Raw genomic sequence first — 27,252 nt, forward strand, 5'->3', positions numbered from 1 at the left:
TCAGGCTGCTGCGTTGCCTCTGATCTCTTCATGCTGGCAGAGACACCAGTGCAGACGCCTGATCTAAATCTACAGTCTGTGAAACCACGAGACGGGCCTAAAGGTGTGAGATGGTGGTTTCCCTAATGCTTCTATAGAAGGCAAACTTTTGAAGTGGAATTAAATTAAAATTACTTTGATTTGAGACGTGTACTGCATAATCAAAAGTATGAATGTCTGACCCCCCCAGGAGCGTATAAATAGACTTGAATACTACTTTTTTGACAACGTTTATGTTGCGACACTGACAAGCGACATGTTTTGATCGCCTGAACAATCGACACTCGGTGACATCATACTGCAGGCAAGTGATTATCACAATACAGAGGTGGATTAAGAAGCTAATTCTGCAAAGTCCTGAAAAACAGGCGACAGAGTACTCAATGCTGTTCCTCTGGCCCTGAAACAGAGAGAGTGAGAGCGGCGTCTGCAGCTGATATCTGTGGCTGCAAGATTAGCTTGGTAATTAACCACAAAGCAATTATCGGGTGGTTGGAAGAGAAGCGCATCTCAGGGAAGGTGTTTCTTGACGTGTTTAATAGGTGTTGAGTAGTTTGATCAGTCGACAGAAGTTGTTTCGGATTCTGAGGCTCACAGTCCAACAGAGGTTGATCCACAGCTGATATGTGCGGCTGCCGAGAATTCAATTAATTAGACTGTTGCTCTTCCTTCCATCCACTTTTCATTAACCTCCATTGACACCTCGGTGAGGCCCGTGCGCGGGTTTACGACTGCGTCAGGATTAACAAGGAAATGGGAAGTTGGCAATAAACAAAGTTGCCGGAGGAATGAGATTTCCCCTGGGAGAAACGCACTCTCGCAGTCACGGGGCGATTTAGAGAAAAGATGCAATTGGAGAAGCGAGATTAGCTCCTCTCACAAAAGCTAAAATGCAATCGGCGCTCCCCCCAAAAAAGCTCAGAAGTTGTTTTTTTTATCTTCTTGTTTTGAAGACTGACAGACCAGTGGTGAGATATCAGCAGATAAGTGGCTTAAAAGGGTGGAGTTAGAGGGTTTTGGCTAAGTGCTATTGATGAAAATAAAGAGGCCCTCTGGGGGGGTGTCCAACTACTGTTCTTCAGATCACAAACAGACTTAATCAATAAATCCAACTCTCTCGCAATTCAAGCAATGGCTGTCTGTCGGAGAGAGGTTTTCACAATATTGTGTAAGATTTATGCATACATTCCCTTTCATGATCCCATTTCATATAACATCAGCCCAGAGCATCAGCCTCACTATGTTCACACATTCTCATCGAATTCATACTCTTTTTTCTCAGATTATGGGCCTCAACTTTAATAAATGAAACACATCTCGATCTTCTGAGAGTCCTTTGTCCTACCTGACTCATCATCGGACTTGTTATCATTCTCAGAGTCAGTGAGGGTGAGGGCTGAGTTCTCGCGACTGGACACTCCTGAGCTTCGGCGGGACTTTACCCCTCCTCGTCCGGCCCACAGCTGGATGGCCCGCTCTGGAGACAGCGGCCCCTCGGGGTCTGAGTCGGCGTCAGAGCCAGCGCTAAGGGAGTAACCCCGCTGGAGTAGGCCGAGGTCGGGACAGTAGGGAACAGCGGCGGGGTGCGGAGGGGGAGACGGCTCGCACACTCCGAGCTCAGCCAGGGTGAAGTTGCCCCCTGCGAAGGAGAAAGATGGGTTTAAGGGGATTGCTGAGAATAATGTGCGTAAATGCAGCAAAACTGATCGCACTAGCACAAACGAATGCTCGCACAAGCAAATGCTCACGCACGTCTGGAAAACAAACCCACCATCACACGCAGAGAAGCACACTAATTATGAAACCACGGAGGCGGAGGAGGAAAATTGCGCTTTGTTGTGGCAGGCAGGAGGGGGAGAGATGACGCAGCATGAATCAGGCACAAAATAAAAACTAGCTGCTGGAAGAAATATGTACTGGCCTGCAAGCCTGTTAAGGCTGGCTGAGAAGGCCCGGCTGCCTTGCTTTACTGATCCACATTGGCATTCATGAGGTGTTGATATGAGATCAAAGAGTTGCTCACTTGAGGCCTCTCAGACTTTAGTGGGGCTGCTTCGTTGCCTTCTGGGTTTGATCATCTCCCCACCTAGTTGCCATTGCACGCTGGACCCCAGGCTTGCCGAATGTACCGCAGTCTGCTGCAGCACCAGCCCCACCGCCTAACACTCTTCCCCTCAAGACAAACCGACTCGTCACGTCCAAAATAAATATATAAAATTATCCAAATTAAAGCACATCAAAGGCGATCAATAAACAGAGCTGCGGCCCAATTAAATCCAAGCTGAGGAAAAAGCAATTAAGGAAAAAGGCATGCTCAACCAATTTATTCTCTATACTAATTAAAAGAGTATTGTGGATGCAATCGCTCACCATCAGCTGTTGGGGTAAAGGGATCGGGGGAAAAACAGTTGTGATTCACTTCATTAGCAGTTTGTGAGGGAGGGTAAAGGAAGAGGCGAGCAGAGAGAGAGGTTGGCATTGTGGCGGCACACTATATGAATCAGCGCGCTGGGAATCGCACAGCTGTGTGACTGGGTTAACTGTGACTCATCAGGCGTACGGACGCAATCACAGAAAGAGGAATTAAACAGATGAGAATCGTCTGCTGGATCTTCACGGCTCCTCTTCACAGGCTCGGCGGAACTCGAGAGTTCTGCTGAAAGTAATGCGGAGGGAAACGCAGCCAGGGAAGTGGTGAAAGGCTCTATACTTCTACTCAGGCAAACAGATGGACTAGGCTAGAGAGCAGAGGCAAGTATAAAGCTCCACAGGTGGATTCGGCTAATGCGCTACAGCTTGCCAAGCTTCCAACAAGCTACAGTGCAAAGGCACCCAAGCACCACAAGACATCAGCGAGTATTACCATTCCTCGTTTTCCTCGCTTCATTGTCTTTTCCTCCCACTTCTCATAAAAGGGAGACAAAAGGAACCTTCTTTACAATCCGTGAGCCAAGGGACTTTGACAATTTGTTGGCAATTTACACTACAGGATCTAACTAAAGTCGATGAACTCATACCTGAGATGAAGTATCGCAGGAGGACAGGAGAAAACTCCAGGAGGCCTGAGAGAGTAGAGCACATGGGTTCTTTAACATCAGTCAGCAAATTATCCAGAACTGTTCTGCTTGCTAGAAAAGCGTCTACTCCACAATCACAGTCAGGATGAGTTTTTATGCAGATTATCCCATCCGCCTAAAATGACAATAATTGGGCTACAAACACAGCTAGTCTACACAAACACTGCGTGGACACAGTTACACAACACTTAAGTGTATGCTTGAGTGCATTTGTATGCATTGTGTGCGTGCATGGACGTATCTAATGTTACATCCCACAGGACACCGCTCTGTACAATTAACATCTCATAACCAGTGATTACACATGTAAAATCCAATCTCTCCTTATCACCATCAGCTGGAGACACCGCCCGATGCACTATGTATTCAAAGAAAGATGGATTGGGGCGAGGGGTTGAAGCAGACGTGAAAATCTATCTCAGTTATTCCTCAAACAGAAAACCAATTGCATGTTTGTTATATGATATTATGACAGATGTGGGGGCAAAATGTGGCACTGAATTCTAATCAAATCAGTCCCTGTCCATCCATACGACACCGTCGCTGTCATGCCCGCCCTTATGCGCATTAATGTGTGTTTTAAGGCTTGTGCCATTTTGGCAGCAAACTTGGGCTGCTCACATCTGTGTCTGTTAATTGTCTGTGTGCTAACAAGTTTCAGGATCCAAAGAGCCAAAAGCTATCCCACCATGATTTTACTGATGTTCCAGAGAGCTTCTGTTCACTAAAGGCCCAAGTTTATCAGTCTTCAAGTGCGCCACGGTACCAATAATACTTGCAAATATATAGTACTTTGCGAAAGTCTGTATATTTTACTAGGAAATTTGAAAATTGAGACATATGCAAACATGCAGGGCTATACAGTATATAAAGTAAAACAGAATGCTTTAAAGTCAGTATTTGGTATGACCACCTGTCTTCAACACAGCCTTAACTCTCTTAGGCAAGCCTTTTTGTCACTTCTTTAAGTAGCCTTCATGAACAGTTTTCAAGGCTTCTCGAGGGACATTCGAAAGTCTGGCAGCCTGTTGTTGACATTTTTTGTAGATTCAACAAGAACTGGGAACAAATGATGTCCTTTGGCGTCTGCTAGCTAAGAGGATTTAAAGCTGGTTCTTTGCTAGCTTGTCTTTCACATGTAGACGCAACAGTTGTTCCTACCTTGAGTTACGTGCTTTTTTATGTTTTAATCATTCAAGCATAAAAAGGTCAGTGTTATGTCAGCGTTAAGTGACTTAACAGAAAAACCAATCCCCTGAAAATTGGTACAAGGACACTGAAAATGTGTGAAAAATCAGCAAATGTCCATAGAAAACCTATAATTTCTTTTAGAAAGGCTGGAGAACAATTAGTTTAGAGCACCTTTAAAAAAGTACAAGAAAGTCTGGCTCCTTGGAAGCAAAATTTAAAGAAAAAAGGGGTGGCTCAAGTTTTTTATTGTAATGCACTGAATAAAAATGAACTGAACTAGTTCTCTAGTCGCAAACTTTATCTCAGCATCTGTATCTTAGTCCTGGCTTCTAATATCTAATGATCAGAAAGACTAATCCGTGATTAAAAATCAGGTGGGCTACACAGAATATCCACAACCCTCATCTCCACTCCGTGATATTTTGCCACGAACTGGCTTGGGCATCATACTGAAAATCTACCGAAAAGTTATATTTATAGCTAGAAAGGCATTTTTAAAACACAGAAGTCATTCAGATATTTATCAAAATCAGCAGACAGATACTGATCATTAGCAATCCCATTTTTGACGTAAACAACCATGCAATACTCACTTCATTTTACACATGACTTCACCTCATCACCATGGAAACAGTGATTTGCAAAGCTGTTTATTCATTTTCCACCACCGATGTAGGTTTTTAAAAAATAACCATATAAGCATAATAGTATTGTGAAAATAGTCTCATATCGTCCATCCTTACTTCAGACAGAAAAAGAGACCTTGAACTTTGACCCTTTTCTTAACATGCATTCCCATTAAGGCCAACCACCTTCCCCCTGCTCTTTGTCTCTCTGCTGAGGTGCTTTCATTAAATCCACTTTATTGCCGTTTTGTTCACTGCTCTGTCTGTCTGCTCTACCTCCATCTTTTCCTCTTTTCATCTCTCTCCCTGCAAAGAGTGTTTACCATGACCAAGGATTTCATCAGTCTTCACTACCGCATCTTATGATCCCCTTTTTCGTCATCAGCTTGCCTCACTCTCTGTTTCACTCCCTATTTTTTCCCTTATCAGCTTAAAAGGAAGCGCACCCCCCACCCCCATCTTCACACACAGTGTAGCACAGCGGCAGCCTGTGCAAATGAAACTGTGGATCATTTTTCATTGCTTTGACACAATGTTAATTCAATCACCAGCTTTCTCACTCAAACTTTAAGGAACTGTCTCTGGACTATATTGATATTAAAAAAAAAAGTTAAATCAAAAGTATTTTCACTTCATTAGGATATTTAAAAAATAATAATATTATGATTTTTTTTTTTTAAAGAATCTTCAGGCAATAAAACTTAAGTCTTACAGCTCTGACAGAGCTAGCATATTTCAACAAGGCCTGAACTGGCTTCACTTGGCTAATTAGCATAAGCAACACCAGTGCATGGCTAATTAGCATACCATTACGTGCACACTTTTCTCTGCTACTATTTACAACCTATATTCACACAAACTATTTACAGCAACAGAAACGTTTATTTTAATCTTTTGAAAGGCGTTCTTAAGGGAAAATCTCACTCAGTGAAACTGCACATTTTAAAGCTCCGTTTGCATACCTGTTACTAGTAGTTTCCATGCTAGAGTTTCTCTGTCACATAATCCTCCCATTGTGTCGGTGTTTATGCACTGAAGTGTTTCAGTTTTACAATCTTCCTTCAGGTTACTATTGTGCCTCTATTAGTAATATAATGAGAGCTCAATAAGGTCAGGTAGCAGCAGGTAGAGTCTGTGGGAGGATAGGGTCCTGTAGCTATATGCGAAAACAGAAGAGGTGAGGTTCGTGTTGGTCTGCTTCAGGATCCTTAAATCCCTACTAAATTCCTCTGCATCTGTTTGCATGCTCTTATGTCTTGTCTAATTGCACAGATTAATTATGCACTCAGTGGAGACAGGTTATAAGATAATAAAGATAAATTGAATTTTGGGAATTTTTTGATCTGGGAAGCATGACCCTTAACTGCAAGCTGCGTTTATTCTCTACTTGGTCATTTCTGCTGCTTCCCTGACTCTCCTGTCCTTTTCCTTTCTCTTGGATCTGTTGAAAAATGTCATCACTAAAGCATTTATTAAGAAGCAATATAGATGTATTTTTTATTGCTTTAAAATTCAGATAAAAGAAAACACAAAAGAGAAGTTCATTTCTTCAGGCATACTAAAGTGCAGCGCAGATGAATTCAGAATTGGATGCAAATGAAAATGGAAAATATTAAGAAATGACACATTTTGGCTGCTATTAGCAACAAATTTCTGCATTTCTTAGCTGTGCCAAAGAAAACAAGGCTTTTACTGTTATTAACAGTAATTTTACGCATGTCAGGAGATTGTTGGAGAACCTACCGTGAACAGTGGCATTTGCTTCCTGATTTTGATGCAGCCTCCACTGAGGAGCAAATCAGTTCACTAGTTCGGCACTTCAGGGCAAATCAGAACTTGTTCTGAACTCGCACTCCCTTGAATGCTGAAAATGGCATGTCCGAGGGTGGCCCGGACTGTAAACTATTCAATCTGAAAAAAAGCAGCATAATTGCAGGCAATGAAACCCACAAGTTCTGCCTGCTTTACATCCTTTACAGAATTACACGGTGGGGTGGAGGAAAGTCAACCAGCATAATGCAGAGTCCTGCTGCCTATACTTTGCCTGTCAAACTGCTAACAAGCACAAATGATTTTTTAATGATAGGCCCTCTATCCCACAAAGCTGTCTACTCACAAACAGTCACACTTACACACATACACTGTGCATTGCACACTTTCGCTCCCTCACGCACACACACACACACATAATGAGTTTTATCAAGGGAAGTACATTTGGTTTAATGGATCACTGCCAATGCCATACCCACTCACACTATTGTATTGTTGTAAGTTTCAGCAAGATGCTTGCTATTTCCCCCATGTCACTTATTTTTCTGAGGCACAGCGTGTGGCGCATGAATACTCCAAATGATTATGTACTGTACCTCGGGTAAAGGGAGCTAAACTTACTGCTGAGCAAAGTAACAAGTAAATCTGCAGCTTATAACATGCAGTGTTTCAACCAAATGATAGGTCTGTGAAGGTAAATCCAAATAAATCTACAAGACTCTGTTTGGCTGAATAAAGAAAAAAACAAAAAAACAAAAATTAAACAAACACTGTTTGTACCAGTGAGGCAATACAGTCATTTTCAGGAATTTGAAGGCTTATTGTAGAGTTTAAAAAAACAACAACAACTGCATATTGGTTAAAAGGTGAATGATTCAAGCATAGAAACAGCACCTGACTTAAGGTATGAGTTAGTGTTATGTCTGCACATAACAGACAACAATTTTATATTGTATCTTTGTTACTAGCAGCCTGTCAAAAAAACAAAACAAAACAAATACACACGCACAATCTATGAATATAAAAAATCCATTTTCCTAGCATTGTGTTTTGTTTCCTAGCAAAGTACACTATCAACGTTTCAATACACCTCTGAACTTTGATGTTTTCCACATTGTCCACAAAACACAGAAACATACCGTCCAACCAGCATTTAGTATTTTGGGATCTACAGGGAGTGCAGAATTATTAGGCAAATGAGTATTTTGTCCACATCATCCTCTTCATGCATGTTGTCTTACTCCAAGCTGTATAGGCTCTAAAGCCTACTACCAATTAAGCATATTAGGTGATGTGCATCTCTGTAATGAGAAGGGGTGTGGTCTAATGACATCAACACCCTATATCAGGTGTGCATAATTATTAGACAACGTCCTTTCCTTTGGCAAAATGGGTCAAAAGAAGGACTTGACAGGCTCAGAAAAGTCAAAAATAGTGAGATATCTTGCAGAGGGATGCAGCAGTCTCAAAATTGCAAAGTTTCTGAAGCGTGATCATCGAACAATCAAGCGTTTCATTCAAAATAGTCAACAGGGTCGCAAGAAGCGTGTGGAAAAACCAAGGCGCAAAATAACTGCCCATGAACTGAGAAAAGTCAAGCGTGCAGCTGCCAAGATGCCACTTGCCACCAGTTTGGCCATATTTCAGAGCTGCGACATCACTGGAGTGCCCAAAAGCACAAGGTGTGCAATACTCAGAGACATGGCCAAGGTAAGAAAGGCTGAAAGACGACCACCACTGAACAAGACACACAAGCTGAAACGTCAAGACTGGGCCAAGAAATATCTCAAGACTGGTTTTTCTAAGGTTTTATGGACTGATGAAATGAGAGTGAGTCTTGATGGGCCAGATGGATGGGCCCGTGGCTGGATTGGTAAAGGCAGAGAGCTCCAGTCCGACTCAGACGCCAGCAAGGTGGAGGTGGAGTACTGGTTTGGGCTGGTATCATCAAAGATGAGCTTGTGGGGCCTTTTCGGGTTGAGGATGGAGTCAAGCTCAACTCCCAGTCCTACTGCCAGTTTCTGGAAGACACCTTCTTCAAGCAGTGGTACAGGAAGAAGTCTGCATCCTTCAAGAAAAACATGATTTTCATGCAGGACAATGCTCCATCACACGCGTCCAAGTACTCCACAGCGTGGCTGGCAAGAAAGGGTATAAAAGAAGTAAAACTAATGACATGGCCTCCTTGTTCACCTGATCTGAACCCCATTGAGAACCTGTGGTCCATCATCAAATGTGAGATTTACAAGGAAGGAAAACAGTACACCTCTCTGAACAGTGTCTGGGAGGCTGTGGTTGCTGCTGCACGCAATGTTGATGGTGAACAGATCAAAACACTGACAGAATCCATGGATGGCAGGCTTTTGAGTGTCCTTGCAAAGAAAGGTGGCTATATTGGTCGCTGATTTGTTTTTGTTTTGTTTTTGAATGTCAGAAATGTATATTTGTGAATGTGGAGATGTTATATTGGTTTCACTGGTAAAAATAAATAATTGAAATGGGTATATATTTGTTTTTTGTTAAGTTGCCTAATAATTATGCACAGTAATAGTCACCTGCACACACAGATATCCCCCTAAAATAGCTAAAACTAAAAACAAACTAATAACTACTTCCAAAAACATTCAGCTTTGATATTAATGAGTTTTTTGGGTTCATTGAGAACATGGTTGTTGTTCAATAATAAAATTATTCCTCAAAAATACAACTTGCCTAATAATTCTGCACTCCCTGTAGTCACCCCAGAGTTCTCAGTCGCTATACCCCAGTAGAGAATAAACGACACCGTCAGTATTTCTAAGTGGCCAAAAATGACACATGTTTGCATTCAAGCGGCATAGTGTACCTTAGCAGTAGTAATTATCACAACAGGAAAGTAATAAGTATACAGAGCAGCAAGGCAGGCAGGAAACGTTAACAAATCTGTAGACAGAAAACTTTTTTTCCTAACCAATACTTCATCTAAGTGTCCTTTAACAGTTACCATACATGAACCGGTTCATTCTTGCAAGCATAATGCCAGCGCTCACTAATTGCTACGCGGTAGTGTAGTAGTTTAATTAACACACTGTTTTTGAACTAAAACCATAATGTGAAGCCTAACCCTGACCATAGCAGCCCTTGATCTTCTACTGCCCTTTGCTTTATTAGAGCAAAGTGTTGAGAACATTCTAGTTCCTAAAGCTTTGTCCTATTGCAATCCTCGATACAGATGTCTACACTCACCTATACACACACACACACTAATCTATTTGCTTTGTTTATTTCTCTCTTGTTAGTTCAATTTCATTCACTTAAACCTACTCTTATTGGAATTGGATTTTGATTATACTGATTACCATTCTTGTGTACCTTGTGTTCCTGTTTCCGTGTGCACTAACAGTTGGTATCTAACTTAGTTGTCTCGCTCGGTGTCTTTCCGTTTCTTTCTCACATACAAATGATCATATTTCTTTTTAAATCTCGCTTCCTTCCTTTCCTTGCTCTGTTTTTCCATTTACAAGCTACACTTCACTCAAGCTAAAAACACTGAGTGAAGTGTTCTTCGAATTCTTGCTATTTATTGTGAGTCAGCGGCCAGCAACCAAGCTGTTGTGGCATTACCTTTATTGTGCGACTGACATGTCATGACACGATGGCAGCGCACACTCTCAATTACACACATATACATCCCATAGCGTGTGACATGTCATTAACGCCACCATTAGCAGTGCAATAACGACCTAACAGATACGCACAAATCAGACTGCTATGGTCAAACACTTCCCACACCTCCCAGATGACACCCGTACTTTCAGTTCCCGCCTGAGCCACAGGGGCCTTGCACCTTCTAATGAAGAGACCAAAATAGGTGTAACAAATGTCATCCATTCTTGATCTCATTCTACTTCTGCCCAGAGGACAGCAGTCCGGGTTGGACAGGACATGACGAGACATGACACAACACCATGCACTTGAGAAGAGGTCTTGTCACTGAGAAGTGTAGCTCTAAGCAGTGAGGTATTTCTCATCCATAATCAAGGAGCCAAAACTGACTAGACTGGGAGACACGGCTTATCCTTGGTTATGACACTGGCATATTTCTTTGGCATTGGGATTAAACTGACTTTTATTAAAGCGTAAAAGTAAATGTGGGAATAATTTTAATCGTTATTATTACCCAATATTGTGAACACAATTATTTAACAAAATGACAGATTGTAGGTTACTTAAAATATGTGTCCTTGAAAAAGTAGATTTGTTTGTACTTTTTGATTTCTAACGTCATCGAAAAAACTAATAAAAGTGGATTAAACTAAACATGCCACAGCCTGGCAGGGAGTGAATCTGGAAAGACAAAAACAAGACCGTCGTCATAAAATGTGTCAGAATAATAGGTTTTTTTTAAAAATCATGATTACCTTGTTTTAATAATCACTGGAGACCAAAATTGTAATTAAAATTAAAGTTTGATTAACTGAACAGCCCAACGTGACACATGAAGCCCAAGGCACCTGTCGAAATGTGCAGCTGACTAGCACTACTTTGGGGGGTGTTTTTTTAATGTTACCACGGTTTTTCTTTTGTGTTCAAAATTACCAAATCAGTCATAACTGTTTATAGATATAAATCTGCTATCTAAAATTTAAATTTACTAAAAGAAATTATGAATGATGCCGTTAGAGCTTTTCATCAAGTGTCACATTTGTTTTTAAAAAATCAAGATCAAGATTTGCAGGATTGTTGTCATCGCTGGAGAACTAAATTTTAAATCAAACAGATATGATTTATAATTTTTTCTTTTACTATTGTAAATACAAAAGGAGACATGCTGTGCTGTTTGTCGCAGAGCTCTGGTAAGTGGTACAAAACAGCATCTGTAGTGTTCAAAGATTCAAAAGAATTTCCCAAATATGGGATAAATAAAGTACCACTGTCTGTCTCTCTCGTTCTCCCTCTTCTCTGCTTATGTATATATAAACTGCTTCATCATTTTCACAACAGATGTGCAGCCTTTAAAATGTGGAAGAAAAAATGGTAAAACCTTCTCCAAATACAAAAAAAATGCCAATTACTGCACTGAGCTGCCCGTCGTAGGATCCAGGTCCACAGAGCAGACAAAAATTCATCTCTCAGTCAAGGGTATATTTAACTGCAGGTAACCACAGCAACAACAAGTCTGCTTTATGCTATGGTACCTTCACCTGAAAAATAGATTTACAGGGTTTAAGTTAAAAAAAAAGATGACTTTTTAGCAGGTCACAGAATTTCCAAGGCAAACCTTGATCGGAACAGGAAGATTTTTGCTTTATTTATACATTTGTCATCTCGGTTGCCTAGAACGGCGAGGTGGCGAAATGTGTTCCATGGGCCAAATCAAGGTTGAAATCCTACATTTCTTTACTCTGCACCAGCTGTGTAATGTTTTAAACCTTGGTTTCACCTCGGGCAGCCCAGGGTAAGCAAACAAAGGATATTATTCATGTGATCATGGGGGAAAAACAAACCAAAAAAGAATGCTTCCACTGAGATTCTCACATCAGGAGCAATATATCATCATATACAAAATAATCAAAAGAAAGACCACAAAAGATTTTGGAATTTTTTGCCTCATCTATTGTTCCACTATACAAGAAAAACCAGGGGGACATATTACAAAGCAACCTAAGCAGGATTTGTTTGTGTTAGCTGGCTTGACAAAACCGCAGTCAGAGATAACAGGTTTCACAAAGTCTTTCTACTTAACGCTCTGTGTGTGCTCACATAAAAAGGAGGTGTTTGACGTGACTTTTCTTCTGCACAGAGTAGATCAATTAAGCACTGCCTGCTCCAATCACAGCCATAATTGAGGTGAGAGAGATTATAAAAAATAAGAGTAACATGTAGCTTTAACACTGTTGATATGAGAATAGGAAAGAGAGAAGAAGAAAGAAGAAGAAAAGGGTAACTGTGTCGTTGTGAATTTTTGAGTAGTGCTAAAAATAAATATATTTTAAAAAATGAATGGATGAATATTAATATTTTTATTTTCATGCTCAGTGTTTCTAATGTGACAGCTGGACATTAGACCTCTGTAACTTTAAATGTGATCAGTTAACACGAAAGGGTACTCGGTACCTTCGGATACTTTATTAGTTGCTCTGTCGTCTGATAAAGGAGACGCAGAAATCGCTTCAGTTTGTTACCAGATGAAAGTGAAATGAATTGTATTGATTAAACAGGGGATAAATAGCCTGCAAATATAAGTCAATCATCAAGTCGATCAATTTTCTAAACTGTGTTCTAGTAGCTTTGACTTCAGCAGTGTAAAAGAGACTTAGCAGTAGAATAGGGCCAGGCATAAAAAGCTTTATACATTTTCTACATCACTAAATGAATACATGCAAATTCCAGCGACAATGTGAAGCACAGTTTGCGCTGTTGTAACTTTACAGCTGGGCTTTATTCGGTCGAGTTACCAAGGCGTGGCTTAACAAATTGCATATATGAATTGCGCCCTTTCAGCAGATGATCTATATCACGCTTACTGGAATCAGTTTAAAATGTGGCACTTCAAGCTGATTTTAAGCTCAAACTCTGAATATTACCTTCTCTAGACTAATTATGGGTTCAGCATAAGTTAACATGGTCAGGTTAAAAAGAGACACCTTCATGCCACTGTGGATGACTGAGAATTACACAGTCATGCTTCATGACACTGAAAACTCTAACTTTACGCTCAACATACACTGTAGTTCCAGAAGTATTCCTTCACCCATCCAAATCATTGAAGTTCTGTGTTTCAATCACTATAAAATCAAGCACATAGACGTGCAGACAGCTTTTACAAACATTTGTGAAAGAATGGGTCCCTCTCAGCAGCTTGGCGAATTCCTCTGTGGTACTGTGATTGGATGCCACCTATGCAACAAGTCCAGTTGTGAAATTTTCTCTCTACTGAATATTCACACAGTCAACTGTTCATGTTATTATAACAAAGTGGAAGCAACTGGAAAAGACACTAACTCAGCCACAAAGTGGTAGGCCACAGAAAAACACATAGCGGGGTCAGCAGACGCCGAGGCACACACTGCACAGAGGTCACCAACTTCCGGCAGAGTCAGTTGCTACAGATGTCCAAATTGCATGTGGCCTTCAAGATTAGCTCAAGAACAACGCGTAGAGAGCTTTATGGAATGGGTTTCCATGACAGAGCACCTAAATCCAACCCTTACATCAAGCACAATGAAAAGCTTTGGATGCTGTGGTGTAAAGCATGCCGCCGTTGGACTCTAGAGCCGTGAAGATGTATTCTTTGGAGCAACAAATCATGCTTCTCCATCTGGGAATCCAATGGACGAGTCTGGGTTTAAATAGATTGCTGGGGGCTCAGGAGGTAGAGCAGCTCATCTATTATCTCTATCAGAAGGCTGGTCGTTCAATTCCTGGCCGGTCTAGTCTGCATGCCTTGGGCAAGATACTGAACCCCTAGTTGCTCTCAATACATTCATTCAAATATGAATGTTATGATGATAGAAAGCTCTTAAATCTAGAATGTGTGTGTGAATGGTTGACTGAGACATGTTGATGTAAGTCCTTCGAGTGCTCAAGTAGAGTACAAAAGCACGATTTAAGAATTGATCCATTAATCTTGAGCAAGTGTGATACCATGATAGGATTCCACCGGTTCATCTGTTGTTACTTAGGCTTCTTTTCTGAAACTTATAATTCCCAAGATTTTTATGCATTGTAATCCCATGACATATGGGAAGCCTACCTCTACATGCTGCAAAATCAGCTGCAAACCCAATCTTTGCACAGCCCTCCTCACCCACCTTTCTGTTACTTGGGCAAGGACAGGGGGAACGTCAAAACATATATGGACATGTATAATGTAAGAAATGTGGCCTATATCTTTGCACGCAAAACACATTTAAATTCTGTCGCGGGGGAACGTGTTTAATTACAGCCTAGGAAGCAACTGACTCCACTGAGAGCGAGCGAGAAAAAAACACTTGATAACAGTGACATTTACAATCTGCCTCATTTATCAAAAGCTGCCAAAGCAGAGTCAAAGAGGGTCATTACATAGTAAACATAGATTAACTCAACTCTCACAAAACCCACACAAAATTGTCTGATAAATGATTTTTATTCTAAGAAAACTGCAAATGTCAGCATGCATTTCCCTGGACTCTGTCAATTAATAGTGTTGTTTGTTACCCAATATTTGTGTGTGCCCGTGTGTCTGCGAATAAAAGCCTGCGCCGGTGCTAAATAGCTGCCACAATCAGCATGCATTTCCCCAGCCTCTCCCTGTTATTTGTCTCATTTGTTACCCTGTGTTTTCATGTGCTGTGCATGCACCTGTGTGAACATCATTCCTAATAGCGAAGCACTTTTACTTTTATAGCACGGGGGAGGATTTGACAAAACTAAGCCGAGGTGCATTTTGGTTTTGTGTAGATGATGTCGAAGAGTGAATTCCAAGGGCACATCGGGTTCTGACAGGCCCGCACTTACTCCCAAAACAACTCATAATCCCTTTCAATCTTTCACAAACACGGTTTACGTGCACAAATTCGTAATGCGGGGAAAATAACTAAATTAAGTGTTTAAACCAGATCCCTTTAATATATACGCAAGTCTGTGTGCCAAATGCTGGACCAGATGCTACTTTGAGTTGTAAACCCCTTTAAAGACATCCTTGCATGTTTAGGGGCCACATATACAAACCCAGATGAGCAGTTTCCTGTCTAAAAGAGCGAATGTGGGGATGGGGTGAGTGGGGCGCATTGAGGATCGGAGGAGTGGAGTGGAGTCGGCCCCAGGATATTCTTCAGCAACTCTGCTGCTCTATTGCTGCAGCTACGGGATGCTTTTGAGTGTCAGCAGCTGGCAGAGGCACAGAATGCCAGGGAGAAGACAAAGATAAAGAGGGATCGGAAGAAGAGGGGAGGGATTGTATTTAATCTCACCGCCATTTATTTTTAATAGCATGCAGCTGCTTTGTTCTCTCTTTGATCATCAGCAGTACAGGTTGACAGTAACTCGGTGGAATGCACGAACACACAGACAAGCATGTGTGCATGAATATACACAAAGAAGAATACAAAACTTGCATTCTCTATTTTGCTTTACTTTAATTTTGTGGAAATTCGTACTTGTTTACACTATTTTTTTTTACTCTTCTGTGTCCCCAGTGCAGAACAGCTATGCTATTGGTCCACGAAGGGACCACAAACAAATGGGCATTCCTTCTGAGAGGCATGGTGCCACCGACTGCTGCAAGTGATAAGCACCACTAAGTAAGGAATATGTGGTAGGTACAATCTGCTACCCTAATTCAAATCACCACTGTGTAAGAGTCACAGCCAAGAAGAAGACAAAGGAGTAAAGCATCATAAATGAGAACACCGACTGGCTTCCTACTGGGGATCACAGTTGAAAGTTGTTGGAAGCCTTGCTTTAAGGACTAGAGGCACCTCTACTTGTAATCACACATCAGATGGAAGAGACAAATATATTGCTTCTTCAACCGTGTACCCACGGGATGTTTATCTGAAAGGGAAATGCTACTACTGTGCAGCTAAACATGTTCACAAGCCACTGAGGGTGCTATAAACTAGTTTGTCACTGTAGAGGGAACTTCTTAAAGTTGAATTAGTATTTAGGGCCTGAACATGGCAAGTAGGAAAATGAAAAAAATATATAATTTGGGTCCAAATGTGGATCTGCAACAAATCGTTGGGGGCTGAGTTCCAACAGCAATGCCCATCATGAGTTTGACACTGCTAAAATCGGTGGACAGCTCACTCTGAATGGAAAGAGGCCTTTAGGGGATGTTTGTGTGGCCGAGTAAATACACACCTAAGCCGAGGAGCGATTTGAAATAGTCACACTTTCATCACGTAAGACTTTACACAGGTTCCTTTGATCTTTTCATGGAGGATTCTGCAAACACAGTCACACAGAAGGATGCTCTCTCCAGAGGGTTAGGATGAGTCCCTGAATCCTGCTGAAGAGGACATATTATGAGAGGTTGCTGCTGCTGCTTTTCTCACAGATATTTGGAAGTCTCCCCAAAGAATGGAGAGGACAGAGAAAACAAAAGAAGCCTCTCTAGCATAAAGCTTCTTCCCAGCCACCTCACAGTGGGTTTTCCTTGCCATTCGGTCTTGAATACAGACAGCGGAGGTAATCGTGCCAGGATACGAGTGGCAGAGTTTGGCCAGAGTTTTTGGACAAGGCATTCCTTGGCCACTGTAGTGATTTGTCAAATCAAAGTCAATGGAGAAAAGGGAATGCAAAATGAGGGAAAAATGGCCACACAGGATATATAGTGCAGCTCTTCAGATTTCAGTGGCCTCATTCTGGTAATATAGGCACACGCGTGCACATTTGACCATATCTCTGAAAACGAGAGGCCAGACCTATAGAACCCACATAGCTGGCAAAGCCTGTGTGCAGTCTAAAATGAAGTCACACCCCATGAGCTTGGTCTCAAATCCATAGAGGGGGCCTGAACATAACACAAAGGTGTGATATGACCACTAAAGCAACAATACAGGGCCAGCAAGGGTGAAAGAAATGGGGAGAAAGTGAATGTGAGTGAAAGAGCAGACATGAAAGGTGTGACAGAAAAGCAAAGAAGGACATCAAAGAAAGTGAGAAAAAAAGTGAGAGACAGAAAGAGAGAGCAACAGATACACAATTGAGAAGGGACAGTAGATGATGTTGAGTGTTGTCCAGGCAGTGAGGTAGATAGGTGGGTGGTGGATTCTCTCTGTGACACTGATTTCAAGCCCTGGGGGTAAAACAGCAGAGGAGAATGTAGAAGGGCCCATTTAGATCCATCTGAAAGGAAAGGCCACAGCTTCTAGAGACTGCAGTGGCTGTGCTAATGCCTGCTGTCTCGAGGTGGACCTGCAGGGATGACACACCCCTGGGATGCGCTAAATAGGAGCCGCGGAAAGGACTTGGAGAGAGACAAAGAGATGTACTATGAGTTGAAAGATCAGAGAGACAGTGAGGTGAATACAACAAAGAGAAAGTGCAGTAGGAGAGTATGGGGAAGTGTGCCTCTGCACATCGCTCAGAGTGATGTTTTACACTTTTGTCATATTTTTATATCTGTCGTGGGTTCAATTTGGAAGCGATTCAAACTGCTAACAAACCAGCTGAAAAAAACAAGACAGGGAAATGAAACTTGTCACAGTTTTATGTATAAAATAAATCCAGCCAATGCGTCTCTCGTATTCGGCTTTTATGGGAGTCAGATTTGCGCCTTATTGGGATCACTCGTGTTTTCAAATGCATGGCTTTGTGGTGTTAAATAGTGAACACTTGTAATGAGCTTTCCAGGCTGCTGCATGTTATGTTGAGAAAAAGACTGTGTTATTTGGCTGTGCTTATCCAAGCAGACTAGGTAATAAGTGTGTAATGGGGAAACAGTGGAGTTGATATCCAATGAAAGTGGGGGGTCTGTTGGAAGACACAACTGAGCCCGCTTTATCAGGATCTCCAAAGAGCCATTTCAGACAGCTAGTTTTCAAACACTAGAAATAAACTGAAATGAAAAAGGGCTGCACAAATCTGAAGTATGTTTGGACTGACATAGGATCAAAAAAACCCAGAAAAAAAACAAGGATTTCAGCCACATGCAGGAACATATTGCACAATTCATCTTTCAACCAGATAAACAGACCAAATTCCTAAATGCTTCATTCAGCCGCCCATGAATGAACGTTAGCTGACTGATTACCTCTTAGCAAGGCAGAGGTCATTTTGTTCTGTTGCTATTTCAAATGAATGATACCTTGCAAGTCACATGAGGTGATAATCTCTCAATATCGTTGAGTTATTTCTTTAATTATAGGAAACAGCAGTCAGTGAACACAACTCAACATGCTGTATAGTTCAAACATTAATGTGAAATGCAGAAAGCAGATGAACTTTTGTGATAAATTTTTCATTTGATATGTATGCAGATGTATCTTATACTACGTCTGTGAAGGTTCTTAGTCATCCAGGGCATCGTAGTCAAAGGAGCTTGCAAAGAAAAGCGTCTGGACTTCTTTAAGTTACTTGAAGACGTTTCACCTCTCATCCGAGAAGCTTCTTCAGTTCTAAGGTCAAATGGTGGGGAGTCCCAGATTTAAACCTAGTGGGAGTAACCCCCCGCAGAGGGACAAAAGGACCCCCTGATGATCCTCTAATCGCCTGAGCCAAGGTGTGAAACTGGGTGTGGGTCCCAATCAGCCAGAGTTTCGGGTGAGCTCATTGTGAAACCTGGCCCCACCTTATCATGCGATAAGGTCAGATGGCCCAGGATGTGAGTAGGCGTTAAGGCGTCTGGGGAGTCCATAGTGGACCACAGACCTCATCACAGCCACAGACCAAACAGCCACTTCACAAGTGCATGGCACAACATAGAAGAGCCACCTCCACAGGATAAGACTTTGCATGCCACCTGCATCTTAAGGACAAAGGTCACTCTTTCGGGGATGCCAATGTTCACATTTTGGACAGAGAGGACAGATGGTTTGAAAGAGGAGTGAAAGAAGCCATCTATGTCCACTGTGAGCGACCATCTTTGAACAGAGGCGGTGGTTTACGACACCAACTGTCTGCCATCTATAATCCAGTTTTGAGTTCCCTCCCCAGACGCCTTAATGCCCACTCACATCCTGGGCCATCTGACCTCAGGAATTCGCATGATAAGGTGGGGCCAGGTTTCACAATGAGCTCACCCGAAACTCTGGCTGATTGGGACCCACACCCAGTTTCACACCTTGGCTCAGGCGATTAGAGGATCATCAGGGGGTCCTTTTGTCCCTCTGCGGGGGGATACTCCCACTAGGTTTAAATCTGGGACTCCCCACCATTTGACCTTAGAACTGAAGAAGCTTCTCGGATGAGAGGTGAAACGTCTTCAAGTAACTTAAAGAAGTCCAGACGCTTTTCTTTGCAAGCTCCTTTGACTATCTTATACTACCTTTAAAAAATTAATACTACAAAATCCAGAGAAAAATCTCATCGTTGCTGATTTCCAAAGCACACTGCAAATATGCTTCCAAAACCAGATGCTGTTTTTAGTTTAATTTACAGCGCTGAGCAAAAGTCATGAACTGCTCCGGAAAATCTTTCAAGTTTTTTGAACTTTTTTATTTGGACACGTCATCTGATCAATCTAATGCTTGGCCTAAGATGACTCCGCTATTATAAATATGCTAAAGGTATGCTAAATTACACGAGAACTGAAAACCAGTGACAACAGGTCTCATGGAATGATGCATCTGAATGAGAAATTTATTCTTCAAATTATTCTCAATGTGTACAGAGCAGGTCAGGAGATCCATTATGGTTTGAGGCTGCATTCAAGCCTCAAGTGTTCAGGATCTTGTCAAAACTGATAAAATTACGAAAGAAGAAAAGTACCATCAGATATCGATCCACCATGCAGTAGCATCTGGAAAGCCTCTGATTGGTGATGGCTTTATTTTTCAGCATGGCCAAGATCCCAAACACACTGCCAATTGAGTATAAGCATGTCTGGCTAGAAAAACACCCAGTGGAACACTAACAGTCATGGACTGACCTCCCCAGACCCCAGACCTCATTATTGAACATTATCAATATTATTGAAGCAGTAAGGGATCATCATGAGAGGGATTGGAACAGCTAAAATCCAAATCCATTCATGAATACTTCTTACAAAAACTACAAGAAATCTTGCCTGAGAAAGTTCAGGCTATGTTGAAGAAGAAAGGTGGTTATACCAAATACAGACTTCAAAGCTTCTTATAATTGTGAAAACTCTTTTTTTTCCATATATACAGTATTTCCATGTATTCATTTACATGTAAAGGAACAAGACAGTAAAAACCATTATTTGATTATTAGTTATTCTACAAGACAATATAAACTGAGTCTGCATTTACCTTTAAACTACTGGTATATATTCAAAAAACTTGCACATCACATATCACATGCACATCTGAGCTCAGTGGGTGCCCTATTCCCACCTGTGCTTGACTCAAGCTTTGCTTTCTTACACATGACTCTAATGACAGCTGTAAGGGTGAGTCAATATGCATTAGCACACGACAGAACTGCAAATTGGTTTGTGTTACACAGAACCATTAAAGCAAAAATAAAAATGTGAGAAAATCTTTAGATGACCTCAGAACGTCTTGACAACACAAAATAGAAAAATGCCAGGATGGCTTACCTACTCGATCACAGCTGATCGTATTTTTCGTGTGATTTTATCAGCTATTAATCAATAATATTACAAATCAGTTTCAGATATCAAACTGTTCCTCCTTGGGTTTATTTAGGTTTTTTTCTTTTTAGAAAATCAATAGAACAAAAAGTCAATATTCTGAGTCTACCAGCTACTATCTGTAAGGAAAATAAAGTATCTCGCTTCTTTCTATCTTACCGCTAAAGTACTTGATAACGACAAAATATGAACACATTGTTTCCATCCCTCGTTATCTCACATACTAGTTATAAAAATATCTAGTTGGAGGATCATGGAAACTCTGTCTGCTGCTTCTTTCGCTCTATCTTTCTCACACTCAACTCCTTCTCTTTCTCCATCCTTCCAGCACCATGCCTCCTCCCGTAGTGTCACAGTCCATATGGTGCTGCAACACTGTTGGTCTCCTGTGGCCACACTTCCCACGATGCATCTGCGGCTCTGGGCTTTCGAGGGAGCCGATAGGCTGAGAGGACTTTGGTATCGACCAGCTATTGCCTGGTGTGAGGTCAGCTCAGTGCAGCATTGGAGTGTGTCCGAATCTACACATACCACTGCTTCCAGTCTTTCATCCATTCTGCCAATCAATCCTCCATTTTCTGCTGTTACCTTTGCCTCAGAAGAAGTATGTTCTTCTGTTGTATTCCTTTCTTCCAAAACCTTTCTCCCCTGTGAGTGTGCCATTGCACATTTTCTTCTTTAAACTACTGCCCGATTGATCCATTTCTCAAATTTCTTGAGACCACATGCAGTTAGAAGCTACTACCATAGCTTTACACCTTTTCTTTAAAGCTTTAATGACGATATTCTATTTGCAAAAAACCACCAAGGATTCTTCAACATACTATACACATTTATTTATGCATTTGTTTGACGGAGGTGGGGGGGATTTTGTTTTTTATCTATCGTAGGCATTGTAGTGTTGTATTACTCTGAGCTGGCTTCCTCCTCTGTCTGTGTCCATGCAGAGAAAACAGAGCTTAGTAGAGATCAATCCCATTGAGTCTGACTCCTTTCACTAGCCAAGGATCAATACTGCCTGTTTCATGTCCCCCTGCAATACACGTACACACGCACACACAAATCCACACATACACATACACACACAGTTTAAAGACATGGGCTACGAAGGCTGACCCACCCCTTTAAAAATGACCTATCGGCCTATCGGCTAGCTTGCTCACTGGGGGATACAGAAGTTCATTATGACAGCCTTGCCAGTGTTAAAGGTCTGCTTTGGTCCTCCTCCGCAAAGTGCAGGATCTGATTACATTAACAGCTTGCTAACAGAAGCAAAAAACGCATAGTGGCTAAAAGTAACGTACAGCTGGAAGCCTTTTTCACATGCAACAACGTGGCCGTTCACAATGTGATAGAATTTTTTTTTTTACGTAATGCTGGATCACAGAAAAGGAGTGGAAAGGCTTTTGAAATCTATGACTGCGCTAGGTTCACCCACCTGTGCTGGACAGAACAATACTGGAGTTACGCAGGCATCAGAAATAATTGTTCAGATTTTGACAGGGAAATGTTACCCCCAAGAGCTTTGAGTTTCGCTTTTTAATCTCAATTAGTAGTCGTCATCTCCTATTACCCTGGATGCATATTGCCTGCAAAAAAACCCCAAACTCTCTTTTATGCTTAATACAAAGCTGTATTTTATGCAGGTAAATTATGCATAATGCAAAATGTTATTCCAAAAAATCATATGACACTTTGGGAAATGTGTTATTGCTCTTTTGCTGAATGAATCTGAACCTTTGCTTCATTGCCCTAAAATATTTAAGGCAACGAAGGTACAAATAGAAAAACAAAGAGATGCTATATCACAGAAATGTCAAACTCATTTTACATCATGGGCTACATACGACTTTGATGTTAAGTAGGCCGGACCAGTGACCATTATAAATGTGTAAAATTACAGAAAAAGTTCTGTTAGTTCATCATTCCTTGCCTACTGAACTACCAGAACTGCAATAAAATATACATTTTTAATAAATTCACAGACAATGCCCCTTTTAGTAGAAAGTAGAAAAACAAGAACTTTTCTGTCATTTAATCTGTTACTTGATTACTTTAGTGTAGTATGAATGGCAATTGAGGAGGGTCCTTTATTGAGTGGAAAAGCTGTAAACCAGTGCGCCTGATTGGAGTCTTTGTGAGGCCGATTCTGGTCCCTGGCCTTATGTTTGACAGCCCTGCTATAGCTGTTTATTGTGTTGCATTTGCTCAGTGTATATGCAATGTGCAAAAATAAGACATAATTCAATACACCTTCTTAGCCAACAGCATGTTATTTTTATATCATTATTTTTATCTGAATACATAAATAAGCCTCTTAGGTCTCGTTAGGTGGATTTCTAACCTTTGGGCAAATAAGCAAAAAAGCAAATAAGTGTGTTTCCCAAAACAGATGTCCTTTGAGGTCATAAAGGTACATGATTTTCTCAGTAATGTCTTGAGTCCAGCATAGAGTGGGTGCATAAATATATATATGTACAGGGGATTTTAGGGCAAACTGACCTTGCCTAGAATACTCATCAGCTTCATGGTGAACCAGGTCCGTCACACACCCGCCGTAGTGCAGCCTCTGCTCATGGTCGAAGGCCTTGAGCGTTTCACTCGAGCTGTAGGACTTCTGGGTAGGCACACGACACTCATCGGCGTCCAGGGAGGAGGTGTTATACTGGGAGTCTTTGGAGCAGCGGCCCCTGGTCAGTGAGCGATTTCTGCGGTCCTTCAGATCCATGCTGATGTTGTGTGGGGGGGGGGGGGGGGGGGTTGAATGCAGCGAGAAGAAGACAGAGTAGACGGAGGAGAAGGCAGTGACGGGAGAGGAAGGGCTCTCCTAAGGGCCTCCCTAATGTCAGTCTCCACTTCAGTCACCTGGAAAACAGAGACAGGAAGAGGAAGAGATGGAGAGATGGGAAAAGACAGAGACAGGTCTAAAATTAATGGATGCACTGCTGTGACTCACTCTCGCCTCGCACTCCCAGCAGAATATACAGACAAAGTAAGACAGGAGCAAACAGCATGAGTGGACATGAGTAGCCAGGCAAATATAAAACACATTAGAGTATTGATGCAGGATAAGTAAGGCTATTGTAGGTACCATTAGGATTTCCACAGATTAACTTGTTAATTTGTGTGATTAAGGTGAACTAAAAAGGAAAGAGTCACACCGCTCCTCCAGTCACTTACTGCAACTGTAACTTGATAGCAGGGCAATAAAACCCCCAAGTCCCCATTGTTTCTCTTCCTTTCTACTTTTACTTTCTGACCCCTCTCATGTCTTTGATGGTTCTCTTTTAATTAGTAACAGCAGCCACAACACAAAGTCTTCCAGCAAACTTTACCGAGCAAGCAACAAGAGCAACAAGGCAAGTTCTCAACTCCGCAAGGAAAACAAACCGCTTTTTCTTCAACCCGTACACACACACACACACACACACACACACACACACACACACACACACACACACACACACACACACACACACACACACGAAACCACAACTCTTCTGAGCCTGGCTCATCATAACCAGACCAAGGGAGCACTGCCAGCTCGTGGAGCTGCGCACCAAGGACTTTCCTTCTCTTTCATGCACTAGTAATTTCCCATACACAGGTATCCCAGTGAAATTGTGCACAGCTAAGCTTTGCTTTTATTAATGTACATAAACTGGTTTTGTTCACTGAGATGTATTATTATGTATCCTACAGTCAAAGCTCGCATTTCAGATTTTGTTTTGTTTTCATCTAAAACATGTGTTCACGTGGTGCACATTGAACATACGGAGGCATATCACATAATCTTCCTGGTGCATGCTCGCCCTCCCTCACATACACAAAGCTCCCTTTTAGTTCTTTAGGTGGGTACATTTAGTAAAACTGTATATTACCTTTATAAATACACACTAATTCCTTTATTACTGCACAGGAGTGAATGCTGCCAACCTCTGCTATTAAAAACTCCCAAGTCCTTAAATATATAGTTTATTGCACTTTAGGAAAGCGATGAATCAGACGATATAAATTTCCAGTCTTTTTTATTAAACTTAAATATTAACTGAATGAAAAAATGTGCAATCCATCACTAAAGAGAATTATTTGGTGCAGATGTTTTCCTTCAGTCTAAGGTGGCTCCTCTAATTTGCTTCCCTTCCTTTTTTCAGAGCATCCCTGTTGCGCTTACGCTTTGCAGGGCGAAACAGAGCTGTTAGCACTGTGGTCCACAGAGACAGTCAGCCATTGACCGCGCTGATGAAAAATGGTCAGACGGCATTTAAATCTATTAGAACAGAGAGGGACTCAAATGCGGTCATCCTAAACCAATGCTGGCGGAGGTATGCACACAACGAAAGTGGACAAGTGCAGGTGCATTATCGAGACTAAAAAGAAATAATAATAAAAGAAGATGCAAAAGGCAAGAAAGAAAGAAAGAAAAGCAACAGGAAGGATGGAAGAAGAGGAGAAATGACTTGAGGGCATTGCTAGTCTCTCCCTCATTATCAGAGTGGGAATGAATCCGGCTCCCTTAGAGGCTTTGAGGGATAATCAAACACACCCAAACACAGATACACGCAAACAGAACATCGCTAACACACATATTCAGTCCAGCGATACCTGAGACAACAGAGTCTCCTAAACTTGACATAAACTGTAAAACAGCCTGTAAGGCAACTAAACATTTGTATTATGACACTGCGTCTATGATACGATAATGACGCTAATAAAGCTTGATGCAAGTTTTGCAGCCTTGTGGAATGCATTACGCTGGCGTCCAAGGATCAAAGTACAATGATATGACAACAACCAAACAGCCAGCTGTAATTGACAGGCACCCTTCCTCCAGCTATAGCTACTATGGGATATTTATGGTAATGAACCCATGGTTCCATTACTTGAGGCTGAAAAAAGTCCGATCCACCCACAGAATTACAGCGTTGCATTGCATTTGCACCAAAAATACTGTTCAGTCTTAATAGTTTTTATCAATATGAGAGCAGACAAGGGCATCTCTAAAGGACAGGCATCATTTCTTTTTTGAATATGTGATGTAATTAATTACATGCAGGAGCAGAGGAAGAATTAGAAGAGAGAGGAGAAGGAGAGACAAGTATACAGAATGTGAGTCAATCTATTCAATGAGGGCTCATTTTAAAATGCTTAGAAGGTAGTATTGAAAAGTGCCCTGCTATGTCCATTGATTAACAGTAGGTATTAAGTCTCATAAAGAGCTCATTATGCTTGGGCATCCATCACACAGGCTATTAGGAGTTCGACCTTAATGTGTTTGTACCTTGAATGGAGGGCGAGGAAATAGAGAGCGATACTGGCTCAGAAAATGTGGGGACATTCAGACTGGGGTTAAAGAAATAATGGCCCAACGAGTCTCCATGTGGAGCTGTGGGTGTGCACAGGTGGGTGACAAATTAAAGGAAAAAACAAAACCAGAAAGTACCCCATTGATCTTTACAGTGAAGAGCTCTTGTGTATGCTCCTGGGCATTCTGCTGGAATGGTTTAGGTCTACTTGACAGACGTGTGACCACAAACGAATACAGCGGTACTCTGTGCGATCAGATTTATCCCACCCCTTCACATTTCTATCCTCACGGGAGTGGTCTCTTCCAGGGTGACAATGCCACCATCTATAGGGCATGACGGGTCACTGAATGGTTTGAAATGTATAAAACGGATGTGAATCATATGCCATGGCCTTTGCAGTCGCACAGCTCTAAACTTGATCGAGTATGGTAGATTCCGGACTGACAGCTCTGTCCGCTGCCATCGTTAAAAACGTCAAATGAGGGAATATCTGTGGTGTACTGTAGAGTTTCTGAGCCAGTGCAATGGCACATTAATGCTGGTCTACCAGCATATACTGAGCCAAAAATATAGGCAAAAGTTGGTCACTTTACATCAGATGAAAACTTGGATGTCAAATCGGCTGAGAAAACAGAATTACACTAATGATGCAGACTGTACTGTCTGTACAGTTGAGCTTCACTGTACAGAATAAACTGCGAATATGAACACTCATCTGTCGTAAGTGGAAAATTTCCCTTTAGTCATCCAAAGGTCTAAGCTTTAGGCGTGAGCCTTACACACTGAGTTGTGATGTCATAAACTGGATTTTGTGATTTTACTTTTTAATGGAAAAAAATAGTAGAAGCAGAAGAGAAGACACACAATAGCGGGCTGATGGATAGACTGGAGGAAGCTAAGGGAAACAACCTTGAGATCTGGAACACATTATCAATCACATCCCATCCAGCCAGGTGTTTCCTCAAGGTCACTGAAGCACATACAGGCAAACTTTT

General features: G+C 41.6%; 1 protein-coding gene across 15 annotated transcripts in view; it reads right to left on the reverse strand.

The window, feature by feature from the left end:
- Positions 1-27,252, reverse strand: part of tenm2a (teneurin transmembrane protein 2a) — a 219,546-nt gene that overhangs the window by 136,933 nt on the left and 55,361 nt on the right. For 11 of the 15 annotated variants that reach the window (XM_082504195.1, XM_082504190.1, XM_082504198.1 and 8 more), the window contains exons 2-4: positions 23,451-23,813; positions 3,057-3,101; positions 1,385-1,678 (exon numbers count right to left, since the gene is read on the reverse strand). In XM_082504195.1, coding sequence (XP_082360321.1) covers positions 1,385-1,678; positions 3,057-3,101; positions 23,451-23,676 — 565 coding nt within the window. In that variant the 5' untranslated portion in view covers positions 23,677-23,813. The remainder of the gene's footprint in view (positions 1-1,384; positions 1,679-3,056; positions 3,102-23,450; positions 23,814-27,252) is intronic. The other 4 variants (XM_082504196.1, XM_082504192.1, XM_082504188.1 and 1 more) reach the window with 1 other exon arrangement.

Source organism: Aulonocara stuartgranti, assembly GCF_965226115.1.
Source record: "Aulonocara stuartgranti genome assembly, chromosome: 2".
Classification (NCBI taxonomy): domain Eukaryota; kingdom Metazoa; phylum Chordata; class Actinopteri; order Cichliformes; family Cichlidae; genus Aulonocara; species Aulonocara stuartgranti.